This window comes from Amborella trichopoda, chromosome 10 (assembly GCF_054954075.1).
Source record: "Amborella trichopoda isolate Santa Cruz 75 chromosome 10, AtrichopodaSantaCruz75HAP2 v2.0, whole genome shotgun sequence".
Lineage (NCBI taxonomy): Eukaryota > Viridiplantae > Streptophyta > Magnoliopsida > Amborellales > Amborellaceae > Amborella > Amborella trichopoda.
In genome coordinates this window covers 38,603,978-38,623,246 of record NC_142345.1, presented here as the reverse complement: position 1 = coordinate 38,623,246, position 19,269 = coordinate 38,603,978, and the positions used below count along the sequence as shown (strand labels likewise).

At 33.3% G+C, this 19,269-nt stretch overlaps 1 protein-coding gene across 1 annotated transcript; it reads right to left on the bottom strand.

The window, feature by feature from the left end:
- Positions 1-7,713: 7,713 nt before the first annotated feature.
- LOC18434098 (aldehyde dehydrogenase family 2 member B7, mitochondrial) lies at positions 7,714-17,911 on the bottom strand. The gene is made up of 11 exons (XM_006844173.4): positions 17,731-17,911; positions 13,134-13,265; positions 12,354-12,496; positions 12,071-12,224; positions 11,515-11,744; positions 10,397-10,486; positions 9,413-9,586; positions 9,202-9,339; positions 8,426-8,563; positions 8,249-8,310; positions 7,714-8,167 (listed from the first exon to the last, which is right to left on the bottom strand). Exons 1-11 carry the CDS (start codon positions 17,801-17,803, stop codon positions 7,894-7,896), a joined length of 1,608 nt encoding a protein of 535 aa, XP_006844236.2. The 5' UTR covers positions 17,804-17,911; the 3' UTR covers positions 7,714-7,893.
- Between the last annotated feature and the right edge of the window lie 1,358 nt (positions 17,912-19,269).

The following is a 19,269-nucleotide window of genomic DNA, read 5'->3' as shown; positions in this document are numbered from 1 at the left end:
AGCTAACGGGCTCTTGCACCCACTTACTCATGAATGACTTTTTGTATATAAATAGGACATTTTTCTTTTATTTTGTCCGTTTTATTATGGCTATTCTTGAACGTTGAAGTTTCTATAGGGCCTAGGCTTTAGGAAAACAAAATAAAGCGTCACCTTAAATCCTCATTTGGAAAGCACTTTCAGCAACAAAAATCTCCATGATAGATCTAAATCAATTCCAAACACGGACAATAAAATTTGAAACTCAAAAAATCGTACAAATCTTGTGGATCCATGAACACTTAAATTTAGGGTGAAATGGACGGTCTAGCTAATTTGTTATAATATTAGAGCTTAAAATTTTTTAATGTTTGAATTGTATAAAGACTTTTTTATACAACTAATATGTTCAAGCCGAGATGATCGATATAAATATTTTTTAATGCTTGAGTTATAATTTTTTATGAATTATGAGATGAAGCTTTTCTTATTTTGAAAGGGCTGCAGGCCTATCAAACCATTTTCCATTCTTGAAAGGACGAAGTTTCAATAAGGCCTAGGATTTATGAAAGCAATATAAATCCTCAATTCAAATCCCCATCCGAAAAGCACTTTCAGCAAAGGATATTTTCATGATGGCTCTAAAATCAATTTTTAACACTAACAATAAAATTTAAAACTAAAAAAATAATACAGATTTTGCGGATCTATAAACATTTAATTATAGGGAGAAATAGACAGTCTAACTAATTTATTATAAATAAACTATTTTTAGAGCTTAAAATATAATTTTTTTTGTAATCATAAAGTTTAAGCCTAGATGATCCATGTAAAGGTTATCCAATGCTTGAATTACAATTTTTAATGAGTTATGAGATGAGGCTTTACTTATTTTGAATGGGTTGCAGCCCTATCAAACCATTTTCCTTCGTGAAATGTGTAGGGTCATATAAATTAGGCACCAGCTGACCACGTTGGGACACTTGTGACTCCTAAATGGGGCGGAAAAATAAAATAAAATAATCAAAATATTCATAAAAGATAAGCCACTTAAAGTTTTACCTATTTATAACTAGTCTAACTCAAGATTATGTAGTTTTAGATAGGTATTTTGAAATTAAATAAAAAAATATGGATACAACGATAAAAGATGTGCGCCCGGTGCCCTAGATTGTATTGATGAGGCACCAATGAGGCACAAACGTCGCAAAAAGATATGTGAAACAGGGTTGTACCTTCTTCTTCTTTTTTTTTCTCATGTTCAAGGGGTCGTATATCCCATAATTATCTATAAGAGAAATTTGCACGCATTTCCTTCAGAATTTCTGTTATTTTAAAATTCCCTTGAAAATTTTCATTATTAGGTTTATACCTTTTTTTTTTTTTTTAAATGACTAAATGGTTCGAACTTCCGACCTTCAACATCCAAAGTTTATAATTTTTATTAAAAACAAACTTTGAAAAAGCTAAACTTTCGACCTTGATCCAAATTTATTTTTTAACTTCACAAAAAACACATTGTGAACGTTTGACTTCAAAACTTCATGGTCTGAATTTTAAGTTTTCTGCATTAGTTCAACCAAAATACTTCAAAAGCAAAACTTCAAACCTCAAGGTACCAAAATTTATTTTTAATTGTTATAAAAAGTTAGAATACTACGAAGGTTCGGAAATAAATAGTAAATCTTATTCCAATAGTTTTTTTATTAGAACATATCCTTGTCTATAGATCTTTCTGGAATTAAAGAAGAAGTAATATAAAAAAAAGAAATTTTTAAATAAGGTTGCAACCTTAAAATGTTGAATTAAATATGCACTTCAAAAATCCATCATAAAAGGTTGCTTGGATGTTGGAAAACCCTCTAATTGATTATCATGACGTCGAGATGTATGAATATGAAAAGAAAAAAATATTTCGAGTCCGCAAAATAGTGTATCTTGCAATACATTATCTGAACCGCCAATTTTCAAGATTTTCATGTGTTTATAGATCTACTTGATTTGAGCCATTTTTAGAGTTCAAAATTTTATAATTAGAGATGAACATAGATTCTCAAACCATCCTAATAATTTTTTATATTAAAATTATATTTATGATAAAATTTGGCAGTGCGCCTTAATTGGATTGTTTAAGGTTGTAACCTTATGCAAACGAAACTCTATAAAAAAAAAGAACCAATAGTACTGGACAATGATTTCATGCAATGGTTGTATCATAGTTTAATGCAACGACACTTCTAGAAAACCTTGTTTGTGGTAATTGTATGACCCAAAATTTTGTAATACACTCTTTTCATCTAAATAATCAATCCCCAAAATAAAAAGTTTCAATTTGAACCCTACATATGGTCAAAATGAGTCTCCTCCAACAACAAATCTAGACCATACATTTGGTGAATTTCAAATTTTTACCCTTTACATACTCAAAATCACTTTTATCTTTTTTAACATTGTTCATCTAATCATAATAAAGCCATCTAAAAAATTCGTAAAGAAAAAACTCTTATAAGGCTTAGGTCTAAGCATCTCACAAAAATGGGTGACCTATGTTAATTGAGTTAAAAAAATACTTTTTAAGTTGAGTTTTCAAAATTTTCTTTTTTGTAATTGTTAATTAGAATGAAAAGAGTGTATGTTTCAAAATTTGAATCAAATAAATAACCCTAACATAGCTTTTGAAGTTTATTGCATCATATTACTATACAACCATTGCATGAAATCACTACCCAGTATTACTTGCTTTTCTGCATAGGGTGTGGTTTCCATAAGGTTGCAACTTTAAACAATCCAACTAAGGCGCACATTCAAATTTTATCATAATATATAATTTTGATGTAAAATGTTCTTAGGACTATTTCAATATCTATTTTTATATCTAATTATAAAATTTTAAATTTCAAAATAGTTAAAATCAAGTAAATCTATAAACATATGAAAATCTTGAAAATGGATAGTGTAGATAATATGTTATAAGATGCACTGTTTTTTAGACTCAAAATCTTCTTATTTTTCATAGTCATACATCTTGATGTTGAGATGATCAATTATAGGGTTTTTCAACATTAAAATAACCTTTTCTGATAGATTTTTTAGGTGCATATGTAGTTCTACGTTTTAAGGTTGCAACCTTATATAAACTTTTTCCTTTTGGAAAATAGGTGACATCAGTCATTGTTTGATGGTAAAACTATACATACACACGGTGCTTTATATTGCACAATACAAATCGTTAATCTCCTCCATACGTCATTGAGAATGGACGGTGGATGACTCCGAAGTCAGCTATATTCTATATAGACTGCTTATAAATGGGTCCCAACATTACGGACAATTATTGTTGAATTTATCTTTTTTTATCACAATAAATTCTACGGCATATGATAACTCTTATTATACGTTGGTAAAATGAGTTTATCACGATATTTTGAGGTTTCCTTCTATTATTTCAAAAAGAAAAAAAAAAAAAACAGATGCAATATGCATGCAGTCTAATAGCAAATTTAGCTTATCAAGCTTTAAAAAACACCATACTTGAAAATAGCTTTAAAATCCAAAGCATATCGATGAGAAATTCAATATATACATTAAATCTACTAAGTTGTATAGGTATATTTTGTTGGTTAATTTTATTATGCATTAGACATAATTATATTACTTATAAAAATTTCAACATATTTTACTAAATATCATAAGAATTTTATTCAATAAGGATATTATATTAAATAAATATATTAAAGTTATAATAATTATCCATCAATTTTTTTGGATAATTTAGGGAGAATGCAAATGTTCGTTTTTTATGATGTCAAACTGTCAGTGAGAATAAAAGCCATGACGTGCAATTAATAGAAGTCACCACGTGCAATTAAAGTATTAACGTGCAATTAATAGAAGTCACCACGTGCAAATAAAGTATTAAGCGTGCTACCAATTACCCATCAAATTCTTGATTAAAAAGACAAACGTCGTAATATCCTAATAAAACTTCCGACAAACAACGATCATGACAATGGTAATTGTCATTAAGATTCAATCACTTACCATTAAATTTCTCTCTGTCTCTCTCGGGTTGATTCAATGAGAAGTTTAATTATTTTTTGTTTTACTTGCTCTTATTGAGTCGGCGCATCATGCCCGGGTTGAGTCTACAAAAGGTCACACCCCTGGCCTTTAGATAAGAAATATCTAAAGCAGATTTAGGTTATCTTTCATTTCTCCTTATAAAATTAAAAAAAAAAAAAAATCAAAATTTGACCATTATCAATAGCACATCCTAAGCTATCTAATTTCACATGTGACACATTGATTGTCTTATTTTAATACTATAGAGGCATATTTTTATATTCTTGTTATCCAATAGTTCGCCATTTAAATAGATTCTCAAGTCATCTTAAGAATTTTGACACCAAAACTATATTTATAATAAAATATGGAGGTGTGCTTGACTTTAATTGTTTAAATTTACAACCTTAGACAAATCACACCCTAAATAGAATTAATCCTAATAATTCATCATAAGTTGTTTGGTTATAACCATCATAAAGTATTTTGAGAACAAACTGGGAGGGCCGGAGGCAGTCTTACATATTAAGTTTTATCTTTTTGAAAAGCTGTTTGGAATTTGTTCAATGTAATTTGCTGATTATCACATTTTTTTAGCAAAAATAGCTAAAATCAGTTGGGAATCACAAAAAACATAGAAGGATAAGTTTATATAAAGTTGGCATCTTACATTGTAAAATTAAGGTGCACTTCAAAATCCATAAAAAAGAATGTTCACAAATATAGTAGATCTTGCAATGCATTATCTGGACTGTCCAGTTTCAAAATTTACATCCATTTATATATCTACTTTATTTGAACCATTTTTGGAGCTTAAAATTTTATAATTAGTGATGAAAATAGATTTTCAAGCCATCTTAAGAATTTTCGACACTCAAATTACATCTTATGATAAGTTTGGAGGTGCACCTTTGATTGTTTAAGGTTGCAACCTTATGCAAACCACCCGCAAACTTAAATAATTAAACCATAAAAAAAAATTACATAAGGTTGACGCCTCAAATTATAATATTAAGGTGCACCCCAAAAATCCATCGGACAAGGCTATTTTGACGTTGGAGAACATCTAATTGATCATCTTGACATCAAGATGCATGGATATGAAAAAAAGAAGAAGAAGATTTCAAGTCTTAAAAATAGAAAATCTTGCAACACATTACCTGAACCATCCATTTCCAAGATTTTCATATATATATATATATATATATATATATATATATATATATATATATATATATATATATATATATATATATATATATATATATATATATATATATATATATATATATATATATATATATTAAATGGAAGATGCTTTGATTTGAACTAATATTGGGAGTTTAAATCTCTGTAATTAGAGATGAAAATAGATTCTTGGCCATACCAAAAAAAAAATATAGTAAAATTGCATCTTATGACAGTTTGGTGGTGCGCCTTAGTTTGACTGTTGAAGTTTGCAACCCTATGCAAACTTCACATTTAAATGATACTTTATATAATACGAAATATATAGCAATACCTAACAAAACAATATTATCCTCAGTATATCAATTTTAGATAAAGTAGTTTGTTCTGGATAACATTAAATATCATCCGTAATAGACCCTAGGTATACATAATTACGTACCAACGTTTTAAAGAAAACAAAATGAATGATAAATATTGATTGTAAGAATAATAAAAAAGGTACAACATGCATATTTGGATGTGCTTCGGGTAAATAGGTTTGATGTTTACCCTTTGGAAATCAAGAAGATAAAAATCATGTCTCAAGTATCAAACATCAAACAAAAAAATTGAAATTAAGACTCGTGGCAAGTGTATCAGGGTTGTCAAGATGACTAGTGTGCAGGTCTTTTATGGAAGTTAAGGAATCAACTTAGGTCTCAAGTTTAAAGATAGACAAATTTTTTGTTGTTGTTTAAGTAGTAAGTTCAAAGAAGCGATAGATCCAAGAAGACACAGAGATTTAAAGCCTCACTAAGGGTATGACCTTTGATAAAGTATAATGACAAATCAAGATTCATACAGCCGATTCCAAATAGTCGAAAAAATGTATGATGATGATGACGACAGTGTAGAAGTCTTATGTGGAGTTTGAGGAATCAACTTCAGTCTCAAGTTCAAAGATGGGACAAAATGTTTTTTAGCTGCATGAGAATCCTACCGCGAAAGGGTCCTCCCTTAAAGTTTAAAGAAAATTAGGGCAAACAAGTACTGCCACATGATCGTTGTTAACTATAAAGTAAATTGCTTCTTTAGTTTTCATTATTTTAAAAAAGAGACCAAACTAAATGCCTAGATAAACTAAGGAAACAATCGAGAGTTGAAATAAATATCATTCATCAAAGAAAAAAGTTTCTAAACAAGCAAATGATAGTGTACTTCAAAAAATCAATCATTATAAGAGATTGTTTTGATGCTGATAAACCCTCAATGCGATCATCTCGACCGCAATATGTATAGACATAAGAAAAATAGATTTCAAGTCTTGAAAAGAATGCATCTTGTGATGTAGCATCTAGACAGCCAGTTTTCTAGATTTCAAGTGGTCATAGATCTGCTCGATCTACACTGTTTTTGAATCTTTAAATTTTATAATTGGATATAAAAATAAATTGTCCGCCATCACAAAGACTTTTTATTCTAAAACAACATGTCTAGGCACTATTTGAAGGTGCACCTTACTTTGATTGTTTAAGGCCTCAGCCTCCTATAAACCGCACCCTTGATGAATAAAAAATAGTCATGGGAATGGCTGGGCTTTATGCTCCGTCTCGTGTTGGGCAACTCTCCCCAAGCAAAATAGTGATGATACGCCCCTCTGAGAACACATATATTTTGTTGTGATAATTATTTTGTTATACAAATTTGAATATTTTACAATATAATGCTTCTATTTTGGGACAGGGTTTTGGCGCGTCAACAGTCAACTTCAAAAATCCCATCTTAGAGATGAATTTTGAACCTGAAATTTTACAGGTTGACAATCTCTATCACCAAGTTCATGAATTTGGAAAAGAACATATCTTAAAAAACATATAATTTTCATTTAATGACGATCTCCACTTTTTTTTATTGAACTTCAAAAGTATAGATATGGAGTGACTTTTAAGATATGTTTTAGATCCTAAATTGGAACTGGGGTTTTATAAAAAGTGGTTGCAGGAAAACTCAAATTGCCTGCCTACAAATCGAATATGGATGAGCGATTCCTGATCCGGGGTTGGCCAATATTTTTTTTTGGGTGAATAGGTTGGCCAATATTAAAATCTTGGTTTGACGCAAATTGTCACGATACATGACGACATTGAATCCCACCAGAACATATAATCAGTTCCATTTCATACCCCCACTGATACTCCACCAGGTAAGACTTTAACATTTTTGACAAGATTATAAGTGTTTCCAGATTCCAAATCCCTTATTTTATTTTTATTTTTTTGAGGAATATGATAACATTAAAAATCTAACTTATTTATTTGTTAAATACTCATACGACAATCATAAAGTGGACTCCAATATTTCAGATGAAGAAACCCTGTCAAGTCCTTTTGCTCAAGGGAATAGATGTATAGAGGGTTCCCGCAGGTGTATGCTACATTCACCCATAGCAAAAGAAAACAAAAAAAAAAAACCAAAGTTACCTCTATCATGACTCTTAATCTATGGTGGAAAGATGAAAGTAAATTACTTAGTAAATTACTGAAAATACAAAAGAGAACAGCCCAAATGACTTACAAACCAAAGGAAAGCATAGTGCGCTTGTATTATTACTCGATATATTATTTCAGTCCCAGTGGAAAGTTCCCATAACACGAGCTGTGTGGAGGGAGAAGGCCTAAGAGATTATAGCCATGCAGGATTTCTCAAGTGCTGGACTACAGCCTTGACTTGCAAGTAGTTACTCAGGCTCTGAATTCCCTTTTCTCTCCCCACCCCACTCATCTTATACCCACCAAAGGGAATGGCAGCATCAAACACATCAAAGCAATTGACCCATACTGTACCCACTCTCAGTGCTCGCGATAGGGTGTTGGCTGTGTCAATATTCTTCGTGAAAACCCCGGCAGCCAAACCGTAGCGTGATGCGTTTGCTCTTTGGATCACCTCATTGAGGTCCCTGGAGTGAAAGAGAGAGAGAATTAGAAAAAGTAATTAAAATGGAAAAGAGCACAAAAGTCAGTATTGGGAAGTTTCCTACTTGAACTTGAACACCGTCTGAACTGGGCCAAATATTTCATCAGTGGCTATCGGCATGCTATCCTGTAACAAATAAGCAATAGATGTTAAAAACTCAACTTTATTTAAGAAACATATTTGTAAAATTGTAAACTCAGAAGAAAATAAAAAAGTTGTTAGGAATGATGGTTGATAGTACCTTGGTGTTCGAGAAAATCGTGGGCTGGATATAGTAGCCCTTGGTACCGATTCTCTCTCCCCCCAATTCGAGTGTGGCCCCACTATCAACACCAGACTTTATGTAACCCATGATCTTGTTGAATTGTTCCAAGTCGATCTATGATATAAGCATGGAAGGTATAATTACTAACAACTCCAACAAGATATAACTCTTTGAAGAAAACAAAAACATTCGGGCACATATCATAGTGGCAAGCTAAGGAAAAAGAAAATATTTTTTTTCTCTTCAAAGAAACCGCTAAAATGTACACAGCATAATCACTTCAGCTTGGGAAAGGGTATCATCTATCCACTGTTTTGGGGGAATGGATGGCTATTATGGTATGTGTCGTCTGTAAATAAGGGGACAAATGACTATCATAATCAAATTAAAAAAAATCGTATGAGGACTTTTCTGAGTGGGAAGGAACCCGAATGTTATGGAATAGCACCAGCCCACTGCTGGATCGGAAAACAAGACGATCACTAATGCCCAAATTGCAGAGCTGTTGACCGGCTCTGACTTGGACCATAGATAGATCACCATGCCGCCTACTCAACATTAGGACTAAACTACCAGAACAATGGAAAGAAAATTCCACAACCCTTAATATACAATTAATGATCCTGATCTTTCACATATTAACATTTTATATTGGAATAAAGAACTCAATAACTAAATTAAACCACACTAATGTAAAAGATAAAGTTCCTCATTCACTTCCGCCATAAGTGTTGAGTATGAGCCAGAATTACCTGCGGACCCTGTTCAACACCCTTCTTGAAAGGATCACCCACAACACGTTTCATAGCACGTGCTTTTGCCTTCTCCAAAAATTCATCATAAATGCGCTCATGTACAAAAGTTCGGGACCCAGCACAGCAACATTGTCCCTACATATATGAAAGCATCTTTTTTAAACATATTTGGCTATATCGGATACCTGATAAAGTTATGGGTATATACCTGATTAAAGAACAATGCAAAATGGGCAAGTTCAACAGCCTGATCAACATCAGCATCCTCGCATATAATAAAAGGGGATTTTCCCCCAAGCTCTAAAGTCACTGGCTTAAGGTTGCTTTTTGATGCCAAGTTAAGTACAGCCTGACCAGTGACTGTTGATCCAGTGAAAGCAAGCTGCAAAGCCAAGAAAATTAGAAAGGAGGCAAGGAAAAATAATGCGCATGTCTTAAAATCCAGATTTAAGTTATTTTCTTGAGATCAAATTGAAATCCTTTTATGCTTGCCAAGATTAATTGGTCCAATTAAGCATGATGTTTTCCAAAAGAGACATAGAGATGAAACCCTAAATTCATAAGTGGTTTTCCTCGATTAGTTTCTGATGTCAGTTTGAAGTTTTTTATGCCTTAAAGACAGTTAAACTGCCGATTCCAATAAAGTGCAAATTGCTTCATGAGTAAGAGAGAGTTATAGATTCCATCATTGACACAATAGCTGTCCATATATAAAAGATACCATTACAGGTATATGAATGCTTTTTTTTTTTTTTTTAATAATTTACACATGATATGTAAATAGTAAATGAAAAGCAGCATCAAACCACATGATAATTTCAAAGCAGAGAACAACAAACTGAGTACTGGTGTAAGTCCTGATAAGTATAAACATTTGATTAAACACAAAACAGAAAAAATTTCAAGAATAAAAAAACACATCTAGTTAGTTGAGGAATCTTAAGAATTGTCAAAGAAAGAGATTTATCTTAGATGCCCAAACACTAATCAAGTGGTCTAACATTTCCGGATCTAATTGGTTTTTACTTTCTCAGATATAGTCCACAGTATTCACCTGTATATTCTTTAATGATTTCAGCTTTTCTGATTTATATAATTTTTTGAGCTTCATTCTGTTCTAATTCTTAAGCAAAACAATCAAAATGCTCCCGGTACCAACATTTCAGGAAGACCAAGAATGCATAATGGATACCTTGTCCACATCCATGTGGCTAGCAAGAGCTGCTCCAGCAGTTGGACCATACCCAGAAATCACATTCAGTACACCTGCAGGAAGCCCAGCCTGCCGAACAGAAATGTCAAGAAGCAATAAAAACTCTATAGCAGAATGTAAAATTTGAGATATGAAACTAATGGCAGCATTCTGTATTCATAAAAAAATCCAATCTAACCTCCATGGATCATAGTCTAAACTGAAGCCAAAGAGGAACTGAATCACTACTTATCAGGATCCTTTTGTAGTCAACTAATATATTCTATTCAAATTTGACAATGCCAGTGATTACCATAAATTCGACAAGAGCAAAACTGATATCCAGCTTAAATTGATTATTCAGCTTCCTTTCACCTCTCTGGAATAGGGAAACTACCGAACAATTTTTAGTTTGACAATATTTCGGTGCTTTGCTCAAATGGATTTATGAGTAATAAATATAGAACTTATAATAATAAAATAAAAGGGAAGAACATCCCAAAATATTTGAATCATCCGTCCAGTCATGTCAATAGACAATTTCACCATGTGCACTTACATAACCCATAAAACAATTTTAAGTTTAAATAACAGTAAAAAGCATCGCGTAAGAGATAAGCAATTATGAAGCTAAAAATTCATGTCTAAATACAAAAAAGAGAATCATTGTTCAAGAATAAGGTGCAAAAGTCCTGGACCTTCAAGTGTTCAGTGGCAGACACTTCAAATTCGTAGAATTTGATTTCGTCGAATTTGATAACAGAAACAAAGGTACAAATAACTGGTTTATGATATCCATATCATAAGGTACAAATGATGCCTAGTTCCATAGGTCTGCCTATATGGTCTAATATAACTGGAATAAACAAATATAAGACCCTTCTTGTCTGTGCAGGTACACACATGTATATATACATATCAAAGGCCCAATGACTTGGTGATGATGGCAAAGATGGCAGTAATGACGACACAGTGAGACTAAAACCGTATGGAACAATCCCATCCTTTGTGTTATTAAAATACCACATCTTTATCAAATGCAACTAAAAACTAGAGATCAAAGAAACATCCAACAAAGACTGCAATGAGGTTTAGTGACGATGGTCAAGCACAGGTACCTCAAGGAACAATTTAGATACGAGTAAGGCCGATAAAGGTGTTTGCTCTGCAGTCTTCAAGACGACAGTGTTTCCACAAGCCAACGCCGGCCCCACCTTCCAAGCATACATAAGAAGTGGAAAATTCCAAGGAATGATTTGCCCAGCAACTCCAATGGGTTCATGTAAGACTTGCACATGGTGGGGTCCATCAGCTGGAACTACAAGCCCGTGTATCTTATCCGCCCAACCTGCAATGAAGTGTCAGAAAAATAATGAGAACATCTTAACATGGTGTGAAAATTTACTGAAGTAGAAAGGAAAAATGAGAGATGGATACTATGATCCAAAGGACTATGGGATATGCTAATAGGTTAATGGGTCGTCACCATCTAATAAAATGGATGGTGATGGAATGGGACCCACCAAAACAGGACACGATACCACAGTAGTCTCACTCTCTCTCAACCATCCATCATTTCTTGGACAGTGATGACCCCATTGGACTACAGTTTTCCACGATCCAATGGAGGCAAATAATGCTTTGAATGTGTCTAGAAATTCAAATTTCACCTACCAGCATAATATCGCATAAGCCGTACAAACATTGGAATTTCAGCTAAGGAAGCCTGCTCATAAGGCTTTCCATTATCCCATGTTTCAAGTGCCGCAAGCTCATCATTGTGCTTTTCAACCAAATCTGCAAAACGGTATAGTATCCTTGATCTTTCCTGAAAGATTAATAAAACAATGACAATGTATCATTATTTCTCATCTCCAGAAAAGAAGTACATTCTAAAAGTACTCTTTGTAAACAGTGTTCTTTGGAAGACAAATACAATCATGGAGGGGTTCATTACATAAGCAGTCATCCTTGGCCATGGTCCATCGTCAAATGCCTTGCGAGCAGCAGAGACAGCCCTATTGATGTCTTCTGCATCTCCTTCTGCTACGTGGGCTATCACCTCTCCTGTCCTAGGATCCAAGGTTGGAAATGTCTTGCCTGAAACAAATGGCATCCTATTATGCACCAGCACCTCTCAATACAGCCATTCGAAATAAGATATTGATGCTACGCGCTAAACCTTATACACTTCAACAGTCTCAAATCATAGCTCTAAAAGGCTTTACAAACATGTGAAGCCCATCATGGCTTACATGGTGTCAATGAAAAGGGAATGCATATAAGGTGCTATGGAAAAAGGTATACGGTACTTCAAAGCTATATATGGTACTTCAAAGCTACATCCACCTTCCCTTCCCATTAATGGATGATTCGATGTTTAACTGAGTCAATGTGCATGAAGGGCCCCACTCCAGTTAACTGCAACGTTCCCTCAGTGGGAATGGATGGTGAAGTAGCCAAAGTACCATATAGTAGAGTCACACCAGCCTATAGCATACGTTTCTTATAGGATTTCAATTTTCAGTTAAAGCAATTTATTTAGCCAAGTTCACCAGGAAGCCTATGATGCAGAAGATTTCTACTCAAGATACTCACACTAAAGGAATAGGGGGTTTGGTTGATCAAAGGGCAAGTAGTTGTCCTTTATCCTAGAAAAGGACATATTAATCATATTTAATCCAATCCTGAAAGATATTTAAATTTTAATAGTTAAGAGTAATCATTCATAGTTAACCTGATGCTGAATCGACATATTTTCCACCAATAAGAAGCTGTGTGTATTCAACTTGAACAGGCGGAGTGATTGGCTCTTCTGCTGCAACTGCAGAGCTGAACATACGGATGTGCCTGTTATTAAGATTTCTTCCTGGTAATATATACATAAAGCAAATTAAGGTCAGTACTAACCCAACAATTACAGAGTGCAAAAGTAATACAAATCAGAATTTCAAGTTGTTGGCATGCAAGCAGCCCAAGATATTCAATAACCAAAATATTTCTTGCTCCCGCAGGAGTATATATCTATTTACTCTCTTAGGTAAAATTCATATCAAGAGTAATTCAAGGACGCCAATTTTGGGGATATAACCTCTTCCAAACATAGACTAACCTTAATAAAAGAAATTTCCAAATCATGCACTCTATGCACATGAGAAAAATAATATTTCAAGACTGAAGAAAGGCTGTCCAAAATTTTTTAGGGTTAGATCTAATGGTTTAAAAACTTAACATTCAAACTTTATTTTTTGAAAACAATCATCTAGTGATTCTAAGGTGGTCAAAATTTCCAATTGAAAGAATCCTTCTAAATAGGTCATCTGCCTGAGGGAGTGGATGTATTGTGTGCTCCCACATGAGCATATAATATGCACGCTCTATTCAATAATAACACCATGAGAAGACAAAATAAAGCAAGCAAGATCTTGAATGATAACATCCTAGGGAGAAAAAATAAAATTCACACGCCTACTAGTGTTTTGGTCCCACATTAACATTCAACATGATATGCAGGGACCACATCTTCTTTGAAGCAAATAGAATACCATAGTTCTAAACCTTCAGGGTAAAGGCGTATAAGAGGACGTGTATATATATATATATATATATATATATATATATATATATATATATATATATATATATATATATATAGGGAATGATTTCATATTTCATGCAACCATTGTATAATAATATAATGAAACAATATTTAAAAAACCATGCTAGTAACATTTGTTTGACCCCCCTTTTAAATATATACTTCTGTCATTCCAATGACTAATTACAAAAAACAAAAGTTGAAAACATACCTTAGAAAGTATTTTTCTAGCCGGCTAACATAAGCTGTCCATTTTGTTAAGATGCTTAGATCTAGGCATTAGAAGTATGTTTCCCTTTTCAAATTTTTTAGATATCTTTGTTATCATTAGATGAACAATGTTGAAAAGAAAAAAATGGTTTCGAGTTTGTAAAGGCTTAGATCTTGAAAGTCACCAAATGGATATTCTAGATTCATTATTAGAGAGGACTCATTTTAACCATATCTAGGATACAACTTGAATTTTATTTTTTTAAATATTAACTATTAGGATGAAGAGAGGGTATGTGCAATTTTGGGGGTCTTGCAAATGCTACAAACATGGTTTTTTAGAAATGTGGTGTCGTTATATTTCTATACAACCGTTACATGAACTAAGGGTAGTTTCTGAACATTACATATATAACTCAGATGGACAAGGAAAATAAGGTAGTTTCTGAACATTACATGCTCGATTTGGCAAACTTTATGACCTTTCAAAAGATGGAGCATGCAGCTTGACAGCATTGATTCACAAGGAACCCAAACATTCCAGGTCATAAGATATCTTTGGTCATTCCTAATAGGATTAATAATTAATTTTTTTTTTTTTAAAGAGTACTCAAAAGCATTGTTAATATTTCGAAACAAGCAATCAGGTGGAGACAAGAAATGGAGTCAAAGCACATAAGAAATGCCACAGGACATGTTGAATTCTCCTACATTTTCAGATACTATAATCTGAAAACAAGTAAATGATATAGTAAAAGAGAGGAACAAAAATAATTCGCAGAGAGAATCAACCATACACCACATCAACTGCATAATACTGTCAATTACATGTATGTGTGTATGCATGTATGGATGTGTGAGTGTGTGTCTATGTGTGTGTGTGCATATATATATATATATATATAATGTCTTTATGTATGTAAATTTGTATATGTAAGTATATATGCACATCTTTATGTATGTCTATTTCTATATATGTATGCATATGTGTGTTTGTATGTATGTATGCATGTAGGGGAATACATATATCTTTAAAAATATTTGTGGTTTTCGCACATGTGCATTCTTGGGGAATATTTTAGAATCAATATATAACAAGTGTCTTGGCTCATTTTACAGAGAAAAAAAAGGAACAAAGGGAAAAAGAAAGAAGAAGAAGCACCTTGGGTCACATTTTACAGACTAAGATCTCGTATTTGCCCAATACCTTGAGAAAAGACATACAGTCCCTCATCTAGTGGATGCATGATCATTTGAAGAAAATAGTCACAGGAGGTAAGATTTTTATATTTTTAAAATTGTTGAGTCATGCACTTGCATGATTAAGCCACAGACCTACAACTCGACACAACCCATTAACTAATTTTATAAGCTCAGATTGAGACCCAAGTCTCTATTCTATGGTGATGCAGTCCCAAAATGCGAAGCGGACTTATTCAAACCCCCACCCTTAATTTCCAAAAAAATTTATCTTCACACAACAGTCTAGTTCCCAACAAAAGATTTAAAGGAGTGTTCCACAAAACCATGCACATTTCATAAAACCACCTCTTACCATGTAAACGAAAAAAGCTTTCTCAAGAAAACTGTAAAGGAAAAAACCCTTGATCAAATAGCATGGTTAGCTCATAAAGTAATTACTTCGGTTAAATTCGTTTTGCCCATCACCAGGTAGGAAGACATCAACTCAAATGCAAACTCAGAAGGCTTATTTCCTTGGAATGTGCCAGGCTCACTGGCAGTTAGATGAGCATGGGAATACCAAACAATAGCTGTACTGAATTTAGTGCATTTTTAACTGGTTGATACTTCCAAGGAAATGATCCTGTAAGACCAGTTCCTAATGCATTTTTACAAGTCCTGATCCCGATTTAAAAAAAAAAAAGATTTCAAGAAAGGGTCCTGACCTCCACTCTCCATCCCCCACTATCACAGCCGGTCAATAACCTAAATGCGAATTAGCTTGGCTCATTGGATCATTATCCAATTTCATTGTTATTTTGCTGATTCATAGAAGCTGGATGAACCATAAGCACACTATATCAAAGGGTCATGCGCTTTAGTCAGTCACTGTGCTAACCCTCATGATACTTCTTAAGAACCTCAAAATTTTCCCCTTAATTTGAGCTAAAGATTGTTGGGTCAATCTTTTTTTTTTTTTTGGGGGGAGGGGGGAAGAGATCCAAAACCCATTAGGTGGCTGGTGTAAGAAGCATGAGCAACCCAATGTAAAATGCATGATAAAACTGATAATTTGGGTAGTTTGGAAACTTCAAATCAATATTTTTTAACTCGGACTCGGCCCCTGGCCCACTCCACCGAGTCTGACTGAGTAGAGTACAGGGCCAAAAAGACCCTAAAAGATAAAAATTAAAAATTTATTTAAAAATAAAATAAAAATTATAAAATTAAAACAAAACCAAATTCAACATAAAAAGTCCAAAAAAGCTTAAAGAAATTTTTGATTTATGGTATGAGACATTCCAGAAAAATCCAAAAAAAAAAAAAGATAAATATAAAAGTAGGCCATGTAACAAGAAAAATTCACAAACCATTGTAAAAGCTACAAAAACCCAAACTATGTATATAATTTTTATAGATGGAAAAGGTTTATACAAAATTACAGCTTTATACTATTAAAGTAAGATGCACCTCAAAAATCTGCAAAGAAGAGAGTGTTTTGACAATGGAAGACCCTCCAATCCATTATCATCTCGACCTCGAGATGCTTGGATACCAAACATAAGAATTTTCAAAATCCTAAAAATAGTGGATCTTATACAACAAGTATTTATAGATATATTTGATTTGTATTATTTTAAAATTTTTAAATTTTATAAATAGGAATACAAATAGAATTTCAAGCCATAAAGTTTCCTACACGGGAACTACATCTAAAAGCAAATTTTAGACATGTGTCTTACTTCTACAATATAAGGAGGGCAGCTTATACAAAACTTACTCACTATACATTGATTTGGCTTTTTTTTTTTTTTTAAGTGGCCGGACCTCCGAGCTCAGCAAATAGTGAAGTCCTGGTAACTCGACCGAGTTCTTCGATCATTGCTCTTTGGATGCTAAAGAGTATTGATCAAATCGGAAAATAAAGAATGAGAATATAATAAAATCTAACAAAACTTAAATGACAGGTGAAGAATTAGTAATTTTAAGAGTCAGCCAAACCCATGAAAAAATACTATAATCAAATAAAAGAAAAAAAGAAGAAGAAATGGGGACCAAATAACAGAGCTGTAGCTGAAATTCGAACATCTCTCTCTCTCAAGCATCGCCATCGACCCACACCCACAAACTTTTCTTTTTACTCATCAGAAAATTTAATCTTTTTTCGTTTTCATTAAAGAGACCCATTATGCATAAACAGCAATTTAATCTTTTTTATTCAGAAAGTAGAAGACATTCATGCACAAATACTAGAAACACAGTGAAAGTTCACATGAAAGTCAAACACAATGAAAGCTCACATGAAAACAAAGATCCAACGGTCCAAAAATGATTGAGCGCATACCATGAGGATAGATAAAGGATGATCGGACGGCTCTCATTAGGAGAGAGGACAGTCCACGGGTACAGATCACCATAACTTGAGAAATAAAGGCCGGGAGGAAGGTGGTATTTTTGGGGGCGCAAAAAGACGAGTTTTCAGAGCATCGCCATTAACGGTTGATGCTGCGACCCTGCACTCTCTCTTGTGTACCACTGCGTGAGCTAATATAAATAGAAGAAGAGGTAATGAATGGGGAGAAGGGATAAGATTCCACGATTAGAGCGACTGACCAACTTTGAAAAAGGCCGGTAGAGAGAGAGAGTAAATTTGCTAGTGAGACTAAAATACCCCTGCATCGGTCAAAGGCAAGGACTTCAAACGTCCCAAAGACGGGTTGGGTTAAAAGAATGTGGTCCGTCGAAGATGGTAGGTGTGAAATTTTACTAAATTTTTTCATGAATCTTGAATTTGTTCTGCTCGGATTTACAGCCGAACCCAAATAATTTTTTTTAAAAAAAACTATAATGATAATACCCTTTTTTTTGTGGGGGCTGAGAGAAATGGTAAATCTATAATTTCAAGGAAACCCCATCCCAGAAATACACTTCGGCAAGAATTAGTATTTTTTTATCTATTTTTAAGGAAAAAATATTGCCCCCTCTTGTTCATGATGGTACCCCCTTGAGTAATTTAGAGAGAATGAGTGGAATGGGCGTGAGAAGAGACTGAAAGGGCATGTATAAAGCTGGAAATGGGTCAGGCCGACCCAACACAGACCTAGAGGCCACGCTTGGTTTGGATGCGGTGAAGAAGCCCGTTATCTAAGCTATGGGCTTTTAAATGAACAAGGCTGGGGTGGGTTTGGAATGGGCCCAAAGCTGGGCAGTTAGTGTGGTAGCGCGCCACCGTATGGTGGTATTTAGGTCTATTCCTATCACGGATAGAAGATCTCTTCCCCCTTCAATGACTCGAAAACAGTTCGGGGGGCGACCTATTAAAATATATCTTACTCTTAATGTTCAACTATTTAACGTTTGTTTTTTTCCTACATCAAAATCATAAGCATTTGATTGGGCATTTTGAAATTACATTGAGGGTAAATAACAAGGGAGGGGTTTGTATAGAGCCTAGGCTCTAAGCAATCAAATTAGAGCCTACTTTCAAATAGTATCGAGAAATATAGTTTTAATAATGGAAATCTTTGTGATAGCTTTAAAATATATTTTTATTTTTATTTATAAAAATTAAAACTTAAAAAATATTGTAAATTGATCGATTTATGAAAATCTTGAAAATTGACGGTCCAAAAATTCTCTACAAAATACATTTCTTTCAATACTTGAAATTTATTTTTTTCTCATGTCCATCTATCTTGATGTCGAGATGATCAATTTGAAGATCAAAACAACATCTTCTAGTAAAATTTGTGAGGTAGGCTCTAATTTGATTGTTTAGAGCCTCGACTCTATATAAACTTTTCCAAATAATAAATATGCCCCAAATTGGACTTTTTAGGCATGCCCCTTCCAACATTTTTGAAATATATTATTTATTTTTACA

Bases quoted from the DNA above. Each gene is read 5' to 3' on its own strand.
- LOC18434098 (XM_006844173.4), bottom strand. From the start codon at position 17,803: ATGGTGATCTGTACCCGTGGACTGTCCTCTCTCCTAATGAGAGCCGTC. The intron at 13,266-17,730 runs GTATGCGCTCAA...ATATATTACCAG, and splicing joins ATCCTTTATCTATCCTCATG to GAAGAAATCTTAATAACAGG. The intron at 8,311-8,425 runs GTACTATCAACC...TATTTGTTACAG, and splicing joins CGATTTTCTCGAACACCAAG to GATAGCATGCCGATAGCCAC.